This window comes from Bactrocera oleae, chromosome 5, assembly GCF_042242935.1.
Source record: "Bactrocera oleae isolate idBacOlea1 chromosome 5, idBacOlea1, whole genome shotgun sequence".
Classification (NCBI taxonomy): domain Eukaryota; kingdom Metazoa; phylum Arthropoda; class Insecta; order Diptera; family Tephritidae; genus Bactrocera; species Bactrocera oleae.
Window position 1 is genome coordinate 48,736,946 of NC_091539.1, and position 19,788 is coordinate 48,756,733.

At 38.8% G+C, this 19,788-nt stretch overlaps 4 protein-coding genes across 5 annotated transcripts; 1 reads left to right on the plus strand and 3 right to left on the minus strand.

Moving 5' to 3' along the window:
• Positions 1–923: 923 nt before the first annotated feature.
• SkpA (SKP1-related A) lies at positions 924–1,918 on the minus strand. 2 transcript variants are annotated; one of them, XM_070109752.1, is made up of 2 exons: positions 1,759–1,918; positions 924–1,621 (listed from the first exon to the last, which is right to left on the minus strand). In XM_070109752.1, the coding sequence occupies exon 2, from the start codon at positions 1,604–1,606 to the stop codon at positions 1,121–1,123; it is 486 nt and encodes a 161-aa protein (XP_069965853.1). In that variant the 5' UTR covers positions 1,607–1,621; positions 1,759–1,918; the 3' UTR covers positions 924–1,120. The 2 variants fall into 2 exon arrangements, with proteins under 2 accessions (XP_069965853.1, XP_014096205.1); XM_014240730.3 differs by having other exon boundaries at positions 1,741–1,917.
• A 524-nt stretch (positions 1,919–2,442) lies between these two features.
• Positions 2,443–3,108, minus strand: LOC106621761 (uncharacterized). Its single transcript, XM_014240735.3, has 2 exons — positions 2,867–3,108; positions 2,443–2,805 (listed from the first exon to the last, which is right to left on the minus strand). The coding sequence occupies exons 1-2, from the start codon at positions 3,022–3,024 to the stop codon at positions 2,628–2,630; spliced, it is 336 nt and encodes a 111-aa protein (XP_014096210.2). The 5' UTR covers positions 3,025–3,108; the 3' UTR covers positions 2,443–2,627.
• Positions 3,109–3,412: 304 nt separating this feature from the next.
• Hmt4-20 (Histone methyltransferase 4-20) lies at positions 3,413–9,914 on the plus strand. Its single transcript, XM_014240738.3, has 3 exons — positions 3,413–3,876; positions 4,997–5,664; positions 5,771–9,914. Exons 2-3 carry the CDS (start codon positions 5,059–5,061, stop codon positions 9,734–9,736), a joined length of 4,572 nt encoding a protein of 1,523 aa, XP_014096213.3. The 5' UTR covers positions 3,413–3,876; positions 4,997–5,058; the 3' UTR covers positions 9,737–9,914.
• Positions 9,915–17,632: 7,718 nt separating this feature from the next.
• On the minus strand, positions 17,633–18,528 carry Roc1a (Regulator of cullins 1a). The gene is made up of 3 exons (XM_036365832.2): positions 18,309–18,528; positions 18,215–18,242; positions 17,633–18,071 (listed from the first exon to the last, which is right to left on the minus strand). Exons 1-3 carry the CDS (start codon positions 18,384–18,386, stop codon positions 17,851–17,853), a joined length of 327 nt encoding a protein of 108 aa, XP_036221725.1. The 5' UTR covers positions 18,387–18,528; the 3' UTR covers positions 17,633–17,850.
• Between the last annotated feature and the right edge of the window lie 1,260 nt (positions 18,529–19,788).

Below are 19,788 nucleotides of genomic sequence, written 5' to 3' on the forward strand. Positions count from 1 at the left end.
CGATGAACCCAATTTCGAGAACTTTTTCCGCTAAATCAAGTCGTATGTCATGTATCGCACGTTCAATATTGACTTCTAAAGTTTGAGGAGAGCTGGTTTATTGCTAAGGACCAATGACTTCAAATAAACCCACAAGAAATAGTCTAATGGTTTTAAATCACAATTTCTTGAAATCACGAATCTCCAAATAGCCTCGTCGAGGACATGTGAATGATTATTACGACCACAAAATGGCAAAAGCGCACGAAAAGTTGATATTTTAATAATAAAATTTAATAATTTGTAAACGTTGTTCTTGCGTATATCTTTCCATGATGATATTGTAAACATTACTGAATACAATGAAAAAAATTACAGAACATGACATATTAAAAAGGCCGAAACGACACTCACAAATTATATCATTCCTATTGGAAAACCTTATACATATCACAAAAAATTAGGGTAAAGAAATAAAGTAAAAATTTACTTGAGCGACTTCTCCCACAAATTTACCGATTAAATATTTTTAGTTTTGAGAACTTTTTCAACTTTCAATATTGTTGTGATTTCAGGGCGCACACGACAATAAATTTGATGATATACGTACGCTTATAAATCGAGTATTTCGTAGAAATAGAAAAAAAACCATTTGTTGTTGTTGTTTTAGTGACAGAAAACTACCACAAAAACAATTTGGAGAAATGCTTCCGAGTTAACTGTTTGTGTCAGCTACCGAATTCGGGCTCGTTCTGAAAGCACTCGTACAAATATATTTATATATATGAGTATATACGAGTATATATCTTAACATTAGAAACTGAAATTTTCTATCAAAGAAATTCATATTCTTAGCTTTTGCCTTAGTCAGCTTTAATATAGTTAATATAATATGTATGCACATATTTAATACACAATTCAAATTATAATTATAAAACTGGGTATCGTTTTTCGGGAAAATCAATTACATTTATTGCGAAATATCGTTTAAATATGTTAAGAGATTTTAAAGAAATCTCAGCAGTGACAATTCAAGCCATACAATTTTGATTAAAATTTTATACTGATCTCTCCTTTATAGTAATATTGTTCTTTTATACATAAGTAAATATAAGGGCTATTGTGTTTTGAATATGCTACTTTATTTTTCCTCACACCACTCGTTTTCCTTACGCACTTGTTCCTCCTCTGCTGGTGTGAAATCGTTTTTGATATTGAAAGTTTTGCGGATCTCTTCGGGTGTTTTACCTTTGATCATATTAGCCACAGTTTTACAAGTTACATCCAGCAGCCCTTTAATATCCAAATAATTAGCGGCTAAAATTAGTTCAAAGAGTGTGCCCTGATCAACTTTCAAAAAATCAGCATCCCAGGAGGAGATATCATCGGTACGTTTTTCTTTGTTCTCGTCATCTTCGGTTGGTTGTGGATCGTCTTTATGATACGTAGCCCATGTAAGTACTTTGCGCAGTATGGCGGAATTCACATTAGGTAATGGAACTGTAGCGTTTTCACTATCATCCATGCCGCAATCCTCCAACATTGTTTTTATTGTACCTGAGCATTTTGCGATTTGCACGTCAGTTTCGAAGTTTTCGTTGTCGGATGATTGCAAGGTAATAGGCATCTTGATATTCTATTTCTGAAATTAAGAATATATCAAATAATATATGTATACACACATGCACAATTGTTTATGGTATATTTAGAAAACTTCGATTGCTATACAGCCCCCATGTTTTTACCGTCACCGAAACACACCTTTTCTTTATAATTTACCAAAACGTTTAAATCTTGTGTTTACGACAAAACGCAATATAATGCTCCAATATATTCCAAATATTTGGTTTTAAACGATTGCAACAGTCCTATCTCACAAATTAATTTTTTGGGACCTTCTTTCACTGCTCAAAATAAATTCACGAATGACAAATGACAAAGGCGCTAATATAAGTACATATTTCAGGGTTGTATGTTAACTCACATTGCTCTTGTTTTTAAAGTTGCCAGTAAATTCCAAATATTCGTCTGGAAAATCATTTCGTTGTTTCTGAATATATGTTTTAAGTAGACAAGAATATTTCCTGATTTCGTTTTATATAAAACAGATGCAAATTATAAATATATGCAAGTACAATATACACATTTTCTATATAAACGATTTATTAAGATATTTACAAATTATGGCAGTGAATTTCGCAGGGCAAAACCGAATATTTTGTCTCAATTTGTATTGAGTGAAAAAAAGCCTTATTTAAACTATTTTAATATTCAATAAAGTTTTAAAATACTTGTGTAAATAGTTTGAACATATGGTAAGGTCAAATGGCAAATCTATTACTTTAGTCAACTCTACAACTCAGGTTTGTTCGTTAAACACTTTTACTATTGGCATTTGCTCTACTGCCGTCATCTCGTATGAATTCGCCTCGATTCAAATAAAAAAGATGTAAATAAAAAAAGTTTTTACTTTTGTTTTAAATTTTTTGTTTACTATATTAAGGTGGAATTCGGACCCATGAACAAAGTTTTTGGCTGGCCATGAACTTCTACAAACAGCTTTAATATTTTGCTACACATGTTGAATTCCATTTCGCATTCTGGCAATTTAGAAATACAATTTGTATTTTTGTACCCAGTATAATACACTAACGAGCCACAGTGCAGTCGTCATATGTCCACAAAAAAGTCGAGGCACAAGCGCCCGTCCCAAAGAGCCGTACATGGTTATAACGTCGGGCAGCCCATAATGCGTAAAAGGCCATCAAAAGCAATAAGGTTAAAATGGACAAAATCAATTGATAAAAAATTGTCATTTTCCGATAGCTGAAAAGATATTGACATAATGTCAGGAGAGCACCTCTAATCATTAATTCTTCTAATTCACATGGATACTTTATTTTGAACATTCCGCAGACGTGATTGATGACCGCATTCACAACATTTTACGTCATTAAGCGCTTGAAAAAGGTCTGCCTTTTGTTTCTCCTTATATTTACAAAATATATTACGGATATCGTCAGATAATTCCATTATATCGGACATATTCTAAAGAGTTTAAAAAAAATAAGTAGTATAACAGCGATCACAAAAAATATATGTATATTTGATGAGTTAATATTTTCAATTTTGAGTTACTGTTCTGAGTTGCTAGATTACATGAATTCATCCAAGACAAAAGAATATTATTAATTTTTTTAAATAATATAATATGCAGGTTATTCAAGAATAACGTGCAAATATTATGCATAACCTCTTAAACTTTAAAAAGTAGGATAATGATAGATAAATGTATAGCATTTGTAGATAAGGTTCAACATCAGATCGAGTAATATTTGATAAAATGCTTTATAATGGAGTAATAGATTATTGCCCGTGTGTTCGTGCTATAATAGCTTATGGCAGACGATTTTTGGTGGTTTCGCTGGTTTCGGTACGAGTTTATTATCGCGACGACGAACGAGGACAACTACAACGAAGTCAAAGACGCTGCTAAGAATTTTTGTGGTTTCTATTTCTTTTTTATTCGTTGTGAAGTGAACGTGATTTCAGAATTCTATATATTTTTTATTATTTTTACGCAGCAAAATTTGAGCTTATCTCTATCAATAGCTTAAAGTGATTAAAAAGAACGATTTTATAGAGGGTGTAATGGCGTGAGGGGAGCGAAAACAAAGAAGTTGAAACTTCTGTGTTTTGTGCGTGAGAGCTTGCTCGGAGAATCTCGCCAGCACAGACGGCTAGACAGCAAGACAGCAGACAGAAAAGTTGAACAGAAGGAAGTTTAGGGTGAAAAAATAATCGGATGCACATTATTTGCAAATTAAAATCAGCTGAAGATATCTTTTAACAATTTAGAGATCTATGGGAGTTAATTTCTTAGCGGCATTTAAAGTGGTAAATAATTGCAAAAATGGATTCATACAATGTAACATTGTAATTTTTCTCGTTCTTGAGGACGTTTGATTTTTTTTTCTTGTATTTTCTCAATTTTGCTGTTGACGCTGGCTGGTAATTTTTTCCAGTTATGCCTGATCAGTATAGTGTTGTCTCGTTTACACCAATGTGAATAAAATGGTGTAGACTTTGTAAAGTGATTATTCCCTTTGTCTTCAAAAGTACACATATTGTGAGTGTTAATTGAAATGTATTGAACGGGTACAATTTCGGTAAAAAATCACTCGGTATCAAGTGATCAAATATTCTCTTTTTGCTGTGTTCTTTTAAAACAGCCATATTTATTGGTTCGAAATACGTTGTGATTGACTTTTGATTGATTTTTTTTTGTGTTTGTACTCGATAAACGACGAAAAAGCATGTTACTGCAATGGTGGCATTGGTCGGCTTCGACAGCTGATGCGATTTCGCGACAGGGCTGCGCAAGTATCACGACACGGCGTGTTCCACTGAAACAGTTGTTTCGCTCTCACTTGAAGCTGAATACGAATGCGAAAGTTTAGCCCTTTTTTTATCGAGTGCGTTCAATCCTAGCTACCTCTGACTTCTGTGACAAGATCAAAACAGGCATGTTAATGCTTTAATGCCTTTAATTTGGTGAAGGAAAATTTGATTGAAAGTAATGGCCATTTAAAATATAAAGGATCTTGAAAAGTTTTGAAAGGTCCGATGTTTTGTGAAATGTTAGTTTGCTGAAATATCACTTGCATATATCCTATTCCAAAGGAATATCGACTTTGTATACATATTTGATATATTTTGGAGACAGCGACAACTCTACCAATCACTTTGGTTTTGTACGACATTTTTTTTTATAATTATTTGGAAAAATCAATTGTATTTCCACTCAAAAATAATGCTTGTGCAATAGCATAGTTAGGTATTGGAAATCTATAAAATTTTCACAACTTTTCCAAAAAACCTAATAAAGAGGTTATATGTTTCACCTTAACAGATCAGGAGCAAAACAATGATTGCCAACTACTTTTAAATTGAAATTGTCCTACATTGTTATGATACTCATTAATTTAATTATTATTATTTTTTTTTTTTATTACAGTGACTGTTAACTGTTAAGCAGGTGCATAAGCATCCGCGACAGTGACAGGAAGAGTGACAACAATGGTTGTTGGTTCGAATCATCAGCGGCGTGGTGGTGGTGATACTGGCAGCAATAGCAAAAACGGAAATTCTTCGTCCAACGCAGTCTCCTCCACCTCAAATAATAGTACGTCTAGCTACCATCATTCGGCACATAACACAGTTCATCATAATATTAGTGGTAAAACAAATTCGATGTCTTCACATAGTAATGGCGGAAATAATAGCCATAGCAGTTCCAATGGTCATGCCCAACAACAGAGCACATACATTTCATATACAAACGGCTATCATTTAGGCAGTACAATTGGCGGCACAAATGGCGCTGCTAGTAATAGTGTTAGTCGACTTTCACAGTCGACGGGGATGACACCAAAAGAACTTTCCGAAAATGATGACCTAGCAACTTCATTGATTTTAGATCCGCATTTGGGTTTTCAGACACATAAAATGAACATTCGATATCGTCCACTCAAAGTGGACAGTGCTCAGTTGAAGGCTGTAGTGGATGATTTCATTGCAACACAAAACTATGATGTGGCGGTAAAAAAAATATTTAATGGCCCTTGGATACCAAGAAGTTTTAAAAGTAAAAACAAAATAAGCTTCAAACGGCTTCACGATCATGTAAGATTTGTGTTTGTGCAAAAAATATAATAGTTCAATACTACTTCATGAATTGATTTTCTTTAAAGAATTTTTCTAATTAATGTTTACCCATATGATATTTCAGATAATTCGTTACTTACGTGTGTTTGATAAGGACAGTGGTTTTGTAATTGAGGCCTGTTATCGTTACTCACTCGAAGGTCAGAAGGGTGCCAAAATCAGTTCGACCAAGCGGTGGTCAAAGAATGATAAAATCGAATGCTTGGTTGGTTGTATAGCTGAGTTGTCTGAAGCTGAGGAAGCTGCTTTATTACATACAGGCAAAAATGATTTTTCTGTAATGTACAGCTGTCGAAAAAACTGTGCACAGTTATGGCTGGGTCCTGCTGCCTATATAAATCACGACTGCCGTGCGAATTGTAAATTTGTTGCCACTGGACGCGATACTGCATGTGTGAAAGTGTTACGCGATATTGAGGTTGGAGAAGAAATTACGTGTTTTTATGGAGAGGACTTTTTCGGCGATGGCAACTGTTATTGTGAGTGTGAAACTTGTGAGCGGCGTGGAACCGGCGCATTTGCGGGTAAAGTTATGAACGGACATACTGGCAGCGATGCTGGTGCCTTGGCCATGGGCTTAAGCGGAGCTTGTGTAATCGGTATAAACTCGCATGACCCATCTGTATCTGGCGGTTATCGTTTACGCGAAACTGACAATCGTATAAATCGTATTAAAAGCCGTGCCAACTCTACAAATTCAACGCACATCGATACAAACACTTGTGCGACAAACGCACCAACTACAATTACTGAAAGCTCTGCCGGGGCTCAGATTGCCAAGAAAGTAGAAGGTGACACAAGCATCGCTATGGAGGTCCCTAATTTAGAAACAATGAAAAAACAACAACCTACTGTGGTAGTGACCCCGTTAACAATGAAAGAATTGCGACAAAAAGGTATGACAAAGTACGATGCCGAAATGATTATGGCCAACACATACCAACGGCATCATCATCATCAACATCACACTCATCCACATGTATTGCAGCAAGATATTAATGGCAAACATTGTGCTTCTGATGCCATGTCAGGAAGTAAAGTAGGTGGTAGCAGTTTTAATGTAGGTCGTGAATCGCTTCGCAAATCGGCACGTGTAAACAGCACCAGCAGTACGATATCTTCTGGTTCCGCGGACGAACTCTCTGTTAGCGCCGCAACTGCTGTGTCTCGTAATGTCAGCGCCGGTACCGTGGCTAAAGCGAATGTAACAAGTGCGGCGGCCGAACCAAAGTCGAGCGCAGCCACTAGTGTGGCACGACGCCCAATCCGCAAAACTGCTGGCAATGTTGTGCATAAAACTAATACGAACAACAACAACAACAACAAAACAAGTGGCTACGTTACACGAAGCAGTAGCAGCAGACAAACACGCGCTGTAACAGTGGCACGTGCCGAGGAAACAGTGGAATACTGCAACCAAAGGGATACAAATGATATAAATGAAATGGATGAGGAATTTGATAATGCTATGGAACAACAACAACAACAACGTGTCGACAAAGCAATAGATGTTGCAAGCACAGCCCCAGGAGTGGAAGAAGAAAATGTTGCACTTGCTGTAGCAGCGCCTAAAGGCAGCGAACGCCAACGACATGACAAAACAATACGCCTGCGCAATGGACTGACTCGCGCCGGCGCCGCAACTTTGCATAACAACAGCGGCGGGCGTATACTGCGCAACCACCACCAGCATCAGTCGACTGCACACAATAGTGATATAACCGCGTCAAGCATTGGCACGGAAGTAAAATCAACTGCCACTGATGCCCATACGAATCGTAATAATTATAACAGTAAAAGTAGTTGTAACAATAGCAGTAGTTTAAGTAGTAATTGTAGTAGTAGTAGTAGTGCAAATGACTCAAATGAGTTCTTTAGCGGAGTTGCGGATAGGTTGCCGGCTAACAGACAATATGCCGCCAACACAGCCACTATGCAAGAAGTTACCAACTTTGACCCAAGCACGGCAGTTTGCCATGTTGACGGTAATAATGTCGTGAATGCCACAGGCCCAACTCACAATAGAAATAAAAGTATTAGTCCAAGTTATCGAAAAAATTTGATAGATTCATTTGATGAAGCGTCGGTGACACAAACACAAGAATCGCTTGAGACGTGTCTCTCGAAAGATTCCACGCTAACACACGTGCAACGTGCCACTCGTCGAAATCAGCAACGTAGCGCCGTTAAAACCGATATCAGTACAATACCAACAACAAATGGGAATATAATAACGCGTAAGAGGAGTCTATCTCAGCTAACGGAACAACAAGTTCACGATGTTAATAGTCGCAACCGTAGCGAAAATGATTTGCAAGCCAAAGTTGCGACACACGATAGAGTCGATAGTGACTGTACGCCTGTTGTCGCTGTTACGGCCATGGAAACGCTCTTGAAGACACCGGAGAGACGTTTGAAGTTGACGTTGCGTATGAAGCGTTCTCCTATACTCGATGAAGTTATTGAATCGGGTACCAGTCTGAGCGATGAGAGTAGCAGTTTTAACGGTTCATTCAGTCGTGCCTCATCTCATTCGGCCGAACCGGTGGAATATGAGATTTTACGTATGGAGGGCATTTCCGAACACGGTGGTGACTTTGATAGTATTCCGCTAAAGCGTAAAAAGCGTCACAAAACCAATAAGGAGCATCATCATCACCATCGACACCGCAGTCGCCATCGACAGCATCAACGTTACAATGCTGCGGATGAATTATCACATAGTATGAATGTTGAAGTTTCTACAACACCCCCGGCGGGTGTACCTGCCGCCCAGTCCAGTCCACAAGCTGCTGTACTGCCCTCACTAACCACTGATGCTAACGGCTGTGCGGTGCACACGCCACAAAAGAAGCGACTACGTTTAATATTTGGCAATGAGACGCACACAATCGACATTCCAGCGATCAGTTCGAATGCTAGCCTAAATAGCACCCCATTCAATACCAGCGGTAGCAGCGCCGAGTGTGAAAATGAAATGGGCGACATGAGCGAATCGACGATTGCTTCAAATACAACAAACACAACACATTCGGCGGCTGCTGTCACACCCACGACCAGCACTAACGCCAGTGCTGATACCAGCATTAGTACACGCGCAAACGCATCGTTGTTGGCCAACGCTTCAACGCATTCAACATCATCCAACGCACCTACCGAGCCAGCCATTTCGCCGCAATCGAATTCGAATTCCAATTCGAGCTTGTGTTCTTTATCGAATTCCACCTTCGCGTCGGCCTGTTCGACAGCAACTGCGCACACATCGTTGCCACAGAGTGAAAAGCACGAGCAGCATGAGCAAATTGTTGCAACTTCAACCGCAAATTTTGTACACGCCTCTGTAGCGCCGTCTGTAACTACTCCGCCGTCGACAAGCGGGCCAGTAGTAACAACAAATACTGTTGTGGTGGCACCGCCAATGTTGCAACACAAACCCTTCACATTGCTGCAGCAGCACTTGCAGACTTCCACAGTTACACCCACAGTTACACCCACCGTTACAACACCACACAATAACTTTAGCGCTTACATGCACCATCCGCTTGGTGGCGCAACCAGCATCACTGGCTTGCCAAAGACTGCAACAGCAACTGGCGTTAGCGGCAACAACAACTGCATTGCCAGTAACTTGAATGGCGTAGCAGCTGCGCTTGCGCCCACCTTGTTTCTATCGCAGGCGAGCGTGCCCAAGCATACCTTCGGCTCTTGTGCCTTACTGCCGCCCCCCACTTTTGCACGCAATTTAACAGCCAGTGGACACACGTTGTCCATGGGCACTACAGCGATTACTGCGACTGCTGCGAGCGCTACACACAAAGCAGCTGCCAGCGCGTCATTGCGTGCGCACAATGCGCATACAAACACAACAACAACAACAATGACAATTGGTACAACAACAGCCGTGTCCAGCGTAAGCGCGTTAGGCGGTGTGCTCGGTGATGGTGGTGTTGGTGTTGGTGTTGGTGTTGGTGGTAATGGTGTTGCCGCCACCTTAATGGTCAAGAAAACGACTGATCTCCTCATGAATTGACCTTCATTGTTGGCAATTGTTGTACATTGTGTTTCGCAAAGGGCATTAGTGTTGTCGCTGCGTTTGTGGCTGTGTTCTTGGCTGAATAGTGTTGTTGCGGGCGCCAGGCGCGTTCCGTTTTCAGCATTTTAATTACATGTTGTTGCAAAATGTATATTAAAGCGTGTTTAGTAGTTAATTTTCTATGTGTGTATGTGTTGTGCGTGTGGTAGCGCTGTTTAAACAACAATTGAAATTCAAAATTTTTAAAATGAATAGTACATAAACGTTTTGCAGTTAGGTTCAAAGTAAAGTAAAGTAATAGTTTAGTTTAGATTATTGCAGAATAAGTAAATTGAATTGAATTAATGCATAATTATCAACATTTTGATTTTCTTAAGTATCAGTAATTTATCAGTATAAAAAAAAAGTTCATAATCAGCGAAAAATTTCGTAAGCTATAATTGCGGGTTTCTAACCTCTTACAAGCGGTTAAAACACATATTACTTGTAGCAAATTGAAAAAGCAGTTTTAATAGTTTATTTGCTCACATGGAACATAACAACAACGGTTTTTCGTTTCGTTGATAGCGCCGCTTGTGCACCACCGAGTGCCCGGAATTATTATTTATAGGAGAATTCTGCTTTTAGCAGGAAAGCAATTACATTTTTTTATTGTTATTTACACAAAATTTCGACATAAAATAATGTTCGCAATTTTAAATTAATTTCCAACAACCACTATATTAATCGGCAAGGTTTGTTGAATTTGTGCATTTCCCATTATTTTCCGATTTAACTTTTTTTACTTTAATTAATTCAATAATATGCTAAAAACATGCTTTTATATTAATAAGCATAAAAAACATTTTTGGTGTGTGCTTAAATCGAAAAAAATTAAATGTTTAGACATTTTATCATTGCTATTCAGCAAACTCATAGGAAAATATTATTTTTTTTGTTATGTCCAAAATGTATTTTATTTTATTTTTTGTTTTTGGAAATTTTCTGTAATTCTTTCTTCATAGAAATGGTGTATTGTATGGATATGAATGATGTTGATCAACTTTTCTTCTTTTTTTTCCCCCTTCCCTATTTTCTCTATTTTTTATATTGCAGATGAAAAATTTATAAATAATTATAAAACAAATGAATTAACTTATAGTAGCAATGCTACAGTTAATGATTATGTAGATAATAATCTAGCATTTAGCTACAATAATCCATCTAACAACTATGAATATGGGTGTATAGGTCCAAGCAACAACAACAGTAACAAACATGGATCATATAAGAAGAACCAAAAGGGCCACAAATCAATTGCTAATAGCTTCTCAGCCAATATTTATACTAATAATGACATGTATTTGAATACTGAAACCACGAAACAGAAAAGCGGTAGAATAACAAAAAATACAACAAAATATATTGATAGCGAAAATCCTAATACAAATAATAATTCAATGGTTAAGAAGTTAAGAATAGAAATCAATCGAATTCAAATCATGTATAGTTAAATTGCAAAAAACAAAAAAAAAATATTAAAAAAAAATAAAGAAATAACAGCAAATGCAAGCCAGCATAAAACACGAGCCTCAAATGGAGTCGTAATATTGTAACTTTCCATTAAATCACAAGGCAATTTCATAAAAAGTTGAAAGTTGAAAGTTGACTAATGCAAAAAAAAAATAATAATAAAAATAAAAACATTACATTGTACATTAGTTAAAGCATTCTTAATAAATGTCGGTTGTGCAACCGTAAGTTGAAGTTAATGAATTAATAAATAAAATGAAAAAGTTGTATAAAAAGTTCGCAAAAAATAATAAAAATGAAAGTCGAGCATTATGTCGAAAGAAATTAGTATCTCAGCGCTGCCAGGTAGCGTATATTAATTATTAAAAATAATTTTAACAAATATGTAAATACAACAAACTATGTATACATTTTCTCCAATAGTGTTCTAAATCCGATTAAAATGTTGCTAAATGATTTTAAATCGCAATGCATAAAGTACATTCTACAGCAAATTAAAAAAAGTAAAATAAATTTTATAATAAAAATGCAGGAAATGTTGGTATATAATATAAGGATAGAGATTTGTAAGGGGAAAATATAATATTTAAAGAAATGTATTATTCAATAAAATATTAAGTTATTATTGAAACATATTTGTCAAAATATCTTTATATCCCATCTTAATGACGCAACATGAAATGAAATTTATTATCACCGATATCTTCTGTTAAAACTTTTCCTTAAAGCTGTGTTATTTCATAAAGGACTACTAACTTATAATCTTGTTTAAGGCAAATTCCACATTCAAAACCGTAGTAACTTCAATGTCATGCAATAATCGAACTTTAGAGGATTGGCTATTAGACCGCGCTCAGCAGCATAAACTCCAAAACTAATTTGTATCTTTTAATAATATTTTCGTTTTAACAAAAAAAAATTTTGAATTATATAATTTTTTTTTTTGTCTTGCATACCAAAGTCTACAATTTTCTGTGGTGTAGAGCATACAATAGAAAAAAATGTAATAAAATTTAAGTGTAATCAACAAATGGAAAGTTTTACATTAAGCTGATTTGTAAATATTACAAAACAATTGTGTTCTTTATATTAACATTAATTAATTATATGAAAACTGATTTACATAAGATTAATAAACGTAAAAGGAATCAAATAAATTAGTGCAATAATAATAATGAATGTAAAATAGATAAAGAAAAACACTTAATGCAAAGCACTAAACAACAAGTTAAAAAGAAAGAGTGATAAAATAATAAAAAAAAAAAGAATTCAACTGACCAACTGCAAAAAACTTGTAGAATTATTAATGAATTAAAATTAAAAAATATAATAATACAAAAAAAAAAAAATTAAAATGTAATGAAAAGTAAAACCGTATTAATAATTTTCATCTTAAAATGCTAATGCATGTGCATTTCCATTAGCAAAAAATACAAAAAATATTAGTTTTAACATATAGATTTCGTATGTTTAGTTAATTATTTACGCTTTTGTCAATACATACAGTCTTAAGTTGTTTTCCAATATCTATGTATGTATGTATAGCGATAAAATATTAGATTTGTTTATTTTGCTCTCATAGTTTAGCTTTGCACTTTAGTTAAATAAGTATACATACAAACATTAAAGCATTCATCTCATTTATTTTTAATGCAAATAGATTTAATTTATGGATACTTTTACGCATTAAATAAAGTTTCATTAAATATTTGTATACATTAAAGAAATAAAAAGTACGAAAAATATACCAATTTATTATAAAGTATTTGTATTTGGGTATGCTATATGAAAACATAAGAATAAACGTTTGCTCCGAACCTATAAAACAAACTCCACATAAATACAACGGATGCCATACAAGAATTTGATTTTGTTTGCTCAGTTTGTTGCTGTTGCTGTAGTAGCGACAGAAGACATTGCTGAAGTAATTTCAAGGTATGGTACCGAGTTGACAGTACTTGGCCGGATAAAATATTCGAGTCCGTTCCGGTTACTTACACCCGACTGTCCAGTGAATGGTTGCATGTTTGATCAGTTTGTATGGCATAGTGGTCCGATCGAAAAAAAATTCATTCCGAGATCGTAGTGTTGCTTTAGATAACACTCCATGCCAAATTTCAAAGATAACTCTTTAATTAAAAAAGTTTTCCATACAAGAAGTTAACATTGATTGTTCAGTTTGTATGACAGCTATTTGCTATAGTGGTCCCATAACGGCGATTCCGACAAATGCAATTCCCACAACAGCCGGTTCTGCGATACCGGAATTGACCCGGATTTTATCCGGCCAAGGGCTGTTATTTCGACGATCTAACCCTGTTTGGATCGGTAAGTTTTAGATTAAGTTTGTCGTCACTGGAGCAACGCCTAGCAGCAGGGTTGCTCCGTATCCTCCTGACCCGTGCTGGCATCGAGTCCAACCCGGGCCCCGAGGTATTCTACTGCTGCGTATGCGCAAAAAGGCTCCATCCAAATTCCACCTCGGTTAGGTGCAATACATGCAATGGATGGAGCCATCTTAAGACCTGCTCGGGCCTTAAGACACACAGGGAGTGGACCACGAGTTACGTGGCCCCATGCTGTCAACGCAATAATGCGACATTTGCCTCAACGGCCGTGCAACCTGCACCATGTTCGCGCACTGCGCTGCCACTCCAGTCGAGTGGCCAAAATAGGACCTCCACGGTCCTTAGGAGCTCACAAAGACAGCACAACTCCCAATCTGACCAACCTCCCCCCCCCCCCCCCCCCACCTTCATCCAGCTCCAATCCCCGTGCGAGAACCACACAGCAACTCCTGGTTCCTCGCACAGTCTGTTCCGTGTGTCAGACCATAATACGCCGGAATGTCACATCAGTCAAGTGCAATTCTTGTACTGGCTGGTGTCACTTTCTGTCGTGTTCTGGCCTGCGCACCACACGAGAGTGGAGTGCGTTGTATGTTGCCCCATGCTGTGGGAGTCTGCCCCCGCAATCACAAACAGTGGCGTCGCCAACCAACACCATAGTGCGACAACCGCCCATGCGGATAGCACAGCTGCAACAACCACCACCTACACGCACCCCACTCACCCCTAGGATCACGACTGGACACCCGCGACAAACGCGACTCTTACAATTCAACTGCAACGGACTCCAGAGCAAGATCGAGGAGATAGTTGCATTTATGAGCCGGGAGCGCGTAACGATAGCTGCGGTCCAAGAAACCAAGTTAAACAGCCGCTCAGATCTTCTGAGTTGTGCAGGTTTCAACGTTTTACGTAAGGATCGCGAGCGAGATAATGGTGGAGGCCTAGCCTTCATATTGCACAACACCGTGCAATATCGTCTAATCGATGTTGACATCGACCGCAGGGACACTACCCTAGAATGTCAGGGAATCGCTGTCCGGTCAGGCGATGTCGAGCTCGAAATATTTAATATATACATCCCCCCAGTTACATGTTGCCCAACAGGATATCACCCGAATATAGATGCGCTACTTCGTGGTGAAAACCGTCTGGTGCTAGGCGACTTTAACGCGCATCACGATCTTTGGCATTCCTGCCTGTCAAACGATCGTAGGGGGATGGAGCTGGCGGAACAGATAGACGATTCGACATTCTGCACAATGAATGACGAAGCCCCCACCAGAATTATGGGCACCTGTAATAGCTCGCCAGATATTACCATCGCTAGCGGTGGTCTGATAAATAGTATAACCTGGCGACCTATGCTAACTCTTGCATCAGACCATCTGCCCATAATTATCTCGATCGAGAAACCTCCTGACTTTATTTCTGTGGATAACCGCACCTATGTTAACTTTAACAAAGCTAACTGGGTCGGCTTCACAGAATTTACTGAGAGCACCTTCAACGCACTATCCATTCCTACGGACGTCATCGTTGGCGAGCGTCAATTCCGCAAGGTGATCGCTGCTGCTACAGCTCGCTTCATACCGGCTGGAAGAATAGCGGAACTCCGCCCTAATTTCCCAGCCGAAGCAGCTGTATTAGCAAATGAGCGCGACACCTTACGCCATGCCGATCCCTGTGATCCCCGAATAAGGGATCTCAATTTGGAGATTCGGCAAATGGTAAACCACCATAAGCGGACAAAATGGATAGAGCACCTGAAGTCCTGCAACCTCTCCACCGGTGTGAGTAAGCTTTGGACTACTGTCAAGGCCCTGTCAAATCCGAGGAAACATGACGATCGGGTTGAAATCCAATTCGATGGCCATGCCTCCTCGGACCCGAAGAAGTGCGCGAGCTACTTTAGCCGGCAGTTTATACTGCACCCTTCGACCGACAAGGCCAAACGATGTGTTACCCGACGGTTGCGCAAAATGCCAAAAGACTGCGCACCACTTACTTTCACCGATGAAGAGGTTCAGAATGTCATCAAAAAGGCGAAATCATCCAAATCCATCGGCCCTGACGGAATAAACATGCTGATGTTAAAACATCTAGGCCCAACGGGAGTAAACTACCTCACCAAGGTCCTCAACCTGTCGATATCCACTCTTCAAATACCCGATGTGTGGAAAGTCGGAAGAGTGGTCCCACTACTGAAACCTGGGAAACCCGCCAACAAAGGGGAGTCTTATCGCCCGATAACTCTCCTTTCCCCAGTAGTGAAGACACTTGAGGCCTTGTTACTCCCGTCATTCACCCACCACCTGAGCCTAGCAGACCATCAGCATGGTTTCCGTAAAGTGCACAGTACCACCACAGCACTTAGCGTCATAAACGCCCAGATAGTTCATGGCCTGAACCAGAAGCCACCCTGCGAGAGGACGATCCTCGTAGCGTTGGACTTGTCAAAAGCTTTTGACACAGTCAATCACGCAACGCTACTTGAGGACCTGGAACAATCAACGCTCCCTCCAGGGTTGAAGCGGTGGACCATGAACTACCTGAGCGGTCGACACTCATCCGTACTATTTCGAGGTCAAAACTCCAAACTCAGAAAAATTAAACAGGGGGTTCCGCAGGGCGGTGTCCTCTCCCCGCTACTGTTTAATTTCTACATTTCGAAACTCCCCCAGCCACCAGCGGGAATTTCAATGACCTCGTACGCAGATGACTGTACGATATTGACGTCGGGCAATGGAATCGATGGCATGTGTTCAAAAGTAAACGGCTACCTCTCCGATCTTTCTCGCTTCTTTTCTGCAAGGAACTTAACACTCTCCCCCACTAAATCCACAGCGACCATCTTCACCAATTGGACGAAGGAGTACAGACTGGACCTGAACATTTCAGTCGATGGCACAAAAATTCCGACAGTAAATAACCCTAAAATTTTAGGCGTCACTTTGGACAGTCTGTGCTCTTTCACTCCTCACACGACCGCGATAACTGCCAAAGTACAGAGCCGCAACAAAATCCTCAAGTCGCTTGCCGGCAGCTCATGGGGAAAGGACAAAGAAACGTTGTTGGCAACATACAAGGCAATCGGCCGGCCGGTCCTCAATTATGCAGCCGCAATATGGTCGCCTGGATGTAGTGACACGCAGAATAAGAAGCTCCAGACTTGTCAGAACACTGCACTCCGGACTATCACGGGGTGCCTCTTGATGTCCCCAATCGAACACCTACACAGTGAGGCCCGTATGCTTCCGGTTAAGGAACATAATGAGCTCCTCTCCAGGCAGTTTCTGCTGGGATGTTTTCGCAGAAACCACCCCTGCAGACGCCTGCTTGCAGCGGAGCAGCCTCCTAGGAACATCAAGAGGTCCTTCCTTGACTACGTCGACGACATCAGACAGCACGTCGACCAGACTTCGGACGCAACTAACTTCAGACAAGCACTGACCGCCATTCACAGTGGAGCCATTAACACCTTCACCGACTCCCTTTCAGTGAATGGTGTAATACGAGTCAAACCACCACCCATTGCAGACACAGAGCTCGAGTTGCCTCGCGAATCTAGAGTGACCCTCGCGCAACTTCGTTCTGGATACTGTAGCAGGTTAAACTCCTACCTATCCAGAATAGACCCCGACATACTAAACACATGTCCTGCATGCAATGAGTCTCCGCATGACACTAACCACCTCTTTGCATGCCCCACAAACCCCACTCATCTAACACCCCTTTCCCTATGGTCCGACCCCGTCGAAACAGCTCGTTTCCTGGGCCTTCCGTTAGATGACCTCGACGACAACGAATCTAGGATTTATCACCCAAACGGGGATTAGATAATCGTTATAACAACAACAACAACATTCCGACAAATGAGCAGCTTCTTGATGAGAAAAGGAAGTGGGCAAAATTCCAGTTTCAGGTGTGGTTATCGGGCTAACTCCTTGATTTACGCCGTTGCGACCTGAAAGTGACCGAAAGTTACTGCTGACTTTGTGCGATGAGAAGCTTCAATCAAAAACATATAACATACTTTTTATACTTTTGTATCAAATTCATTTATTTTGCAATCATTTTGACAAACTAGTTATAGGTTATTATTTAGCGTTAAACCAAAAATACTGCAGTTTAATAGCAAACGCGTTATAAATTATATGTAGACGATTTGAATAGCGCCTTTATTGTTTTGAAGATGAAATAAAAAAGAGCAAGATCCCTCAATTACCGCTTGGAAACTCCTAACGACACTTAGTGGCCATATTTCTGGAACTCCCATTCCCTGTTGTCCAATGGACACACCTGTCGGGTTTTTAACCAACGTGAGATGCAATGAAAATGAAAAGCATGATTGCAGACGCCCCACGCAACAGTACATTCCTCGCTGGTAGCAGACGCCTGATTGGCCTGACATTCTATACACAAATCCATTATATGGTTACGACAAATAGCGCAATTGTCTACAACAATATCTAGAAATAGAAAAAATTCACAATTTTACCAAAATTATTTTGAGCACTTTTCGGTGTTTACAAGGACTTCAGTAAGGTTATGTAGTCATAAAGCAAATGACTACGTATAATATAATAAGTAAATTTGGCTATATTATGCATACCCCAGGCCCATAAAGCGACGGCATTCCACTATAAATTAAAAAAGGTGTATTTTTTGTTAACTGTAAAACTTGAGAATGAGATGTCCGTGCTTACCTTTTTCACATCGAAACGCTTCTTTTCGCCTTTGCTACTTGAAGTTGGTACCTCGAAATCTTCCTCGTCGACCTCCATTTCAATTGGTTTGATGTGTGTTTATAAACAATTTGAAATAAAACTTCTTTACTATTAAAAACTGCTAATATATGGTTTAATTGTTAACAATTGAAAACAATGCTCGACAAATTACAACAATGAAGAATAATGTCAAAATTTACATGGAAGATGACTGTCACTTTGTAACAATGTTGCCTTCCTTTATATGATAAATTATATGAAATCACTCGGTTTGGTGTTTATTACATATTTAATTAATATGAAAATGGTTTTTTCATAAAGTCATAAGCATTATAGAGAAAACCCAATTGCTTATGCATTTATTTCCATTATGCTCTTATTTTAGGAAGTCGTGTCAGGGAAATTGGCTATTTATTGCGTTAGCATCATTGTTTGTTATTTCCCCAGACCAGAGAATGTAAGATATATCTACATTCTCTGCCCAGACTACTGTTAAGTATGGCCTTTACTATAACAAATGATGCCAATTGATTTAAATAGTTAAAAGCTTCATTCTCCTTACAAAAATTATAGTTAATTTACTCCAACGTAGCAATTCTATTAGTTTTGTTAATTGCTGCATCAAAGCTACTTAAGTGTCACTTTCAGACATAAAAATTAAGTCGCAATAATTGCAATACTGTAATATTGTAGAAAATTTTTCGGTTACATGAAACATCTGACTCACCCTGTTTTCAAATTGACGCTAGTGTAAGCGCCAACTCTTTATTTTTCGCGTTATTTTTGCATCGACAGAAATTAAGTTATTTAACAAGTAAGGAAGGGCTAAGTTCGGATGTAACCGAAAATTTTATACTCTCGCAAAGTCAAATGGTATACTCGTTTGAGATTTCTTTGTGGATTGACTGATATTTTCGGTAGAAGATCAACTATAGGCACTGGGGTCCACATATTTAGTACTTAGGGGCTTAAACAGTTTTGGTTCGAAGACAATATTTGGTCACAAGGTGGCATACTTTAAACGTATTATTCACGCAAAGTTTTACTCCGATATAATCATTGTTGCTTGATATGCATAGTGGAAAGTGAAAGAATCAGATGGAATTTGAAATGGTGTTATATGGGAAATAGGCGTAGTTGTAGTCCGATTTCGCCCATTTTCGCACTATGACATAGAAGAATTCGGTTAAGCAGATCTCAAGATATGGGTTTTCACCTAAAAGTCGGCTGTGCCACGTCCACTGTCTAATTTTGAACGCGGTTCCTATAAAGTTATCTCATACCATCCCAGAGATAAAATTTAATGTCTCTGGCGTGTTTCGTGCTTGATTTATCGCGCTTTTAGTAGTTTTTAACAGTACCGTTATATGGGGAGTGGGCGGGTTACCCGGAGTCACCCGATTTCACCCATTTTCACACCGTCAATAGAAGTGCTAAAAATATTTGCTTGCAGTGAATT

Excerpts from the sequence above, each read along its gene's own strand:
- SkpA (XM_070109752.1), bottom strand. The coding sequence starts at position 1,606 with ATGCCTATTACCTTGCAATCATCCGACAACGAAAACTTCGAAACTGAC.
- LOC106621761 (XM_014240735.3), bottom strand. The coding sequence starts at position 3,024 with ATGTCCGATATAATGGAATTATCTGACGATATCCGTAATATATTTTGT. Across the intron at positions 2,806-2,866 it reads GTTCAAAATAAAGTATCCAT|CTATCGGAAAATGACAATTT; the intron begins GTGAATTAGAAG and ends ATATCTTTTCAG.
- Hmt4-20 (XM_014240738.3), top strand. The coding sequence starts at position 5,059 with ATGGTTGTTGGTTCGAATCATCAGCGGCGTGGTGGTGGTGATACTGGC. Across the intron at positions 5,665-5,770 it reads TCAAACGGCTTCACGATCAT|ATAATTCGTTACTTACGTGT; the intron begins GTAAGATTTGTG and ends ATGATATTTCAG.
- Roc1a (XM_036365832.2), bottom strand. The coding sequence starts at position 18,386 with ATGGAGGTCGACGAGGAAGATTTCGAGGTACCAACTTCAAGTAGCAAA. Across the intron at positions 18,243-18,308 it reads AGCGTTTCGATGTGAAAAAG|TGGAATGCCGTCGCTTTATG; the intron begins GTAAGCACGGAC and ends TTTAATTTATAG. Across the intron at positions 18,072-18,214 it reads CGTCGCTTTATGGGCCTGGG|ATATTGTTGTAGACAATTGC; the intron begins GTATGCATAATA and ends TTCTATTTCTAG.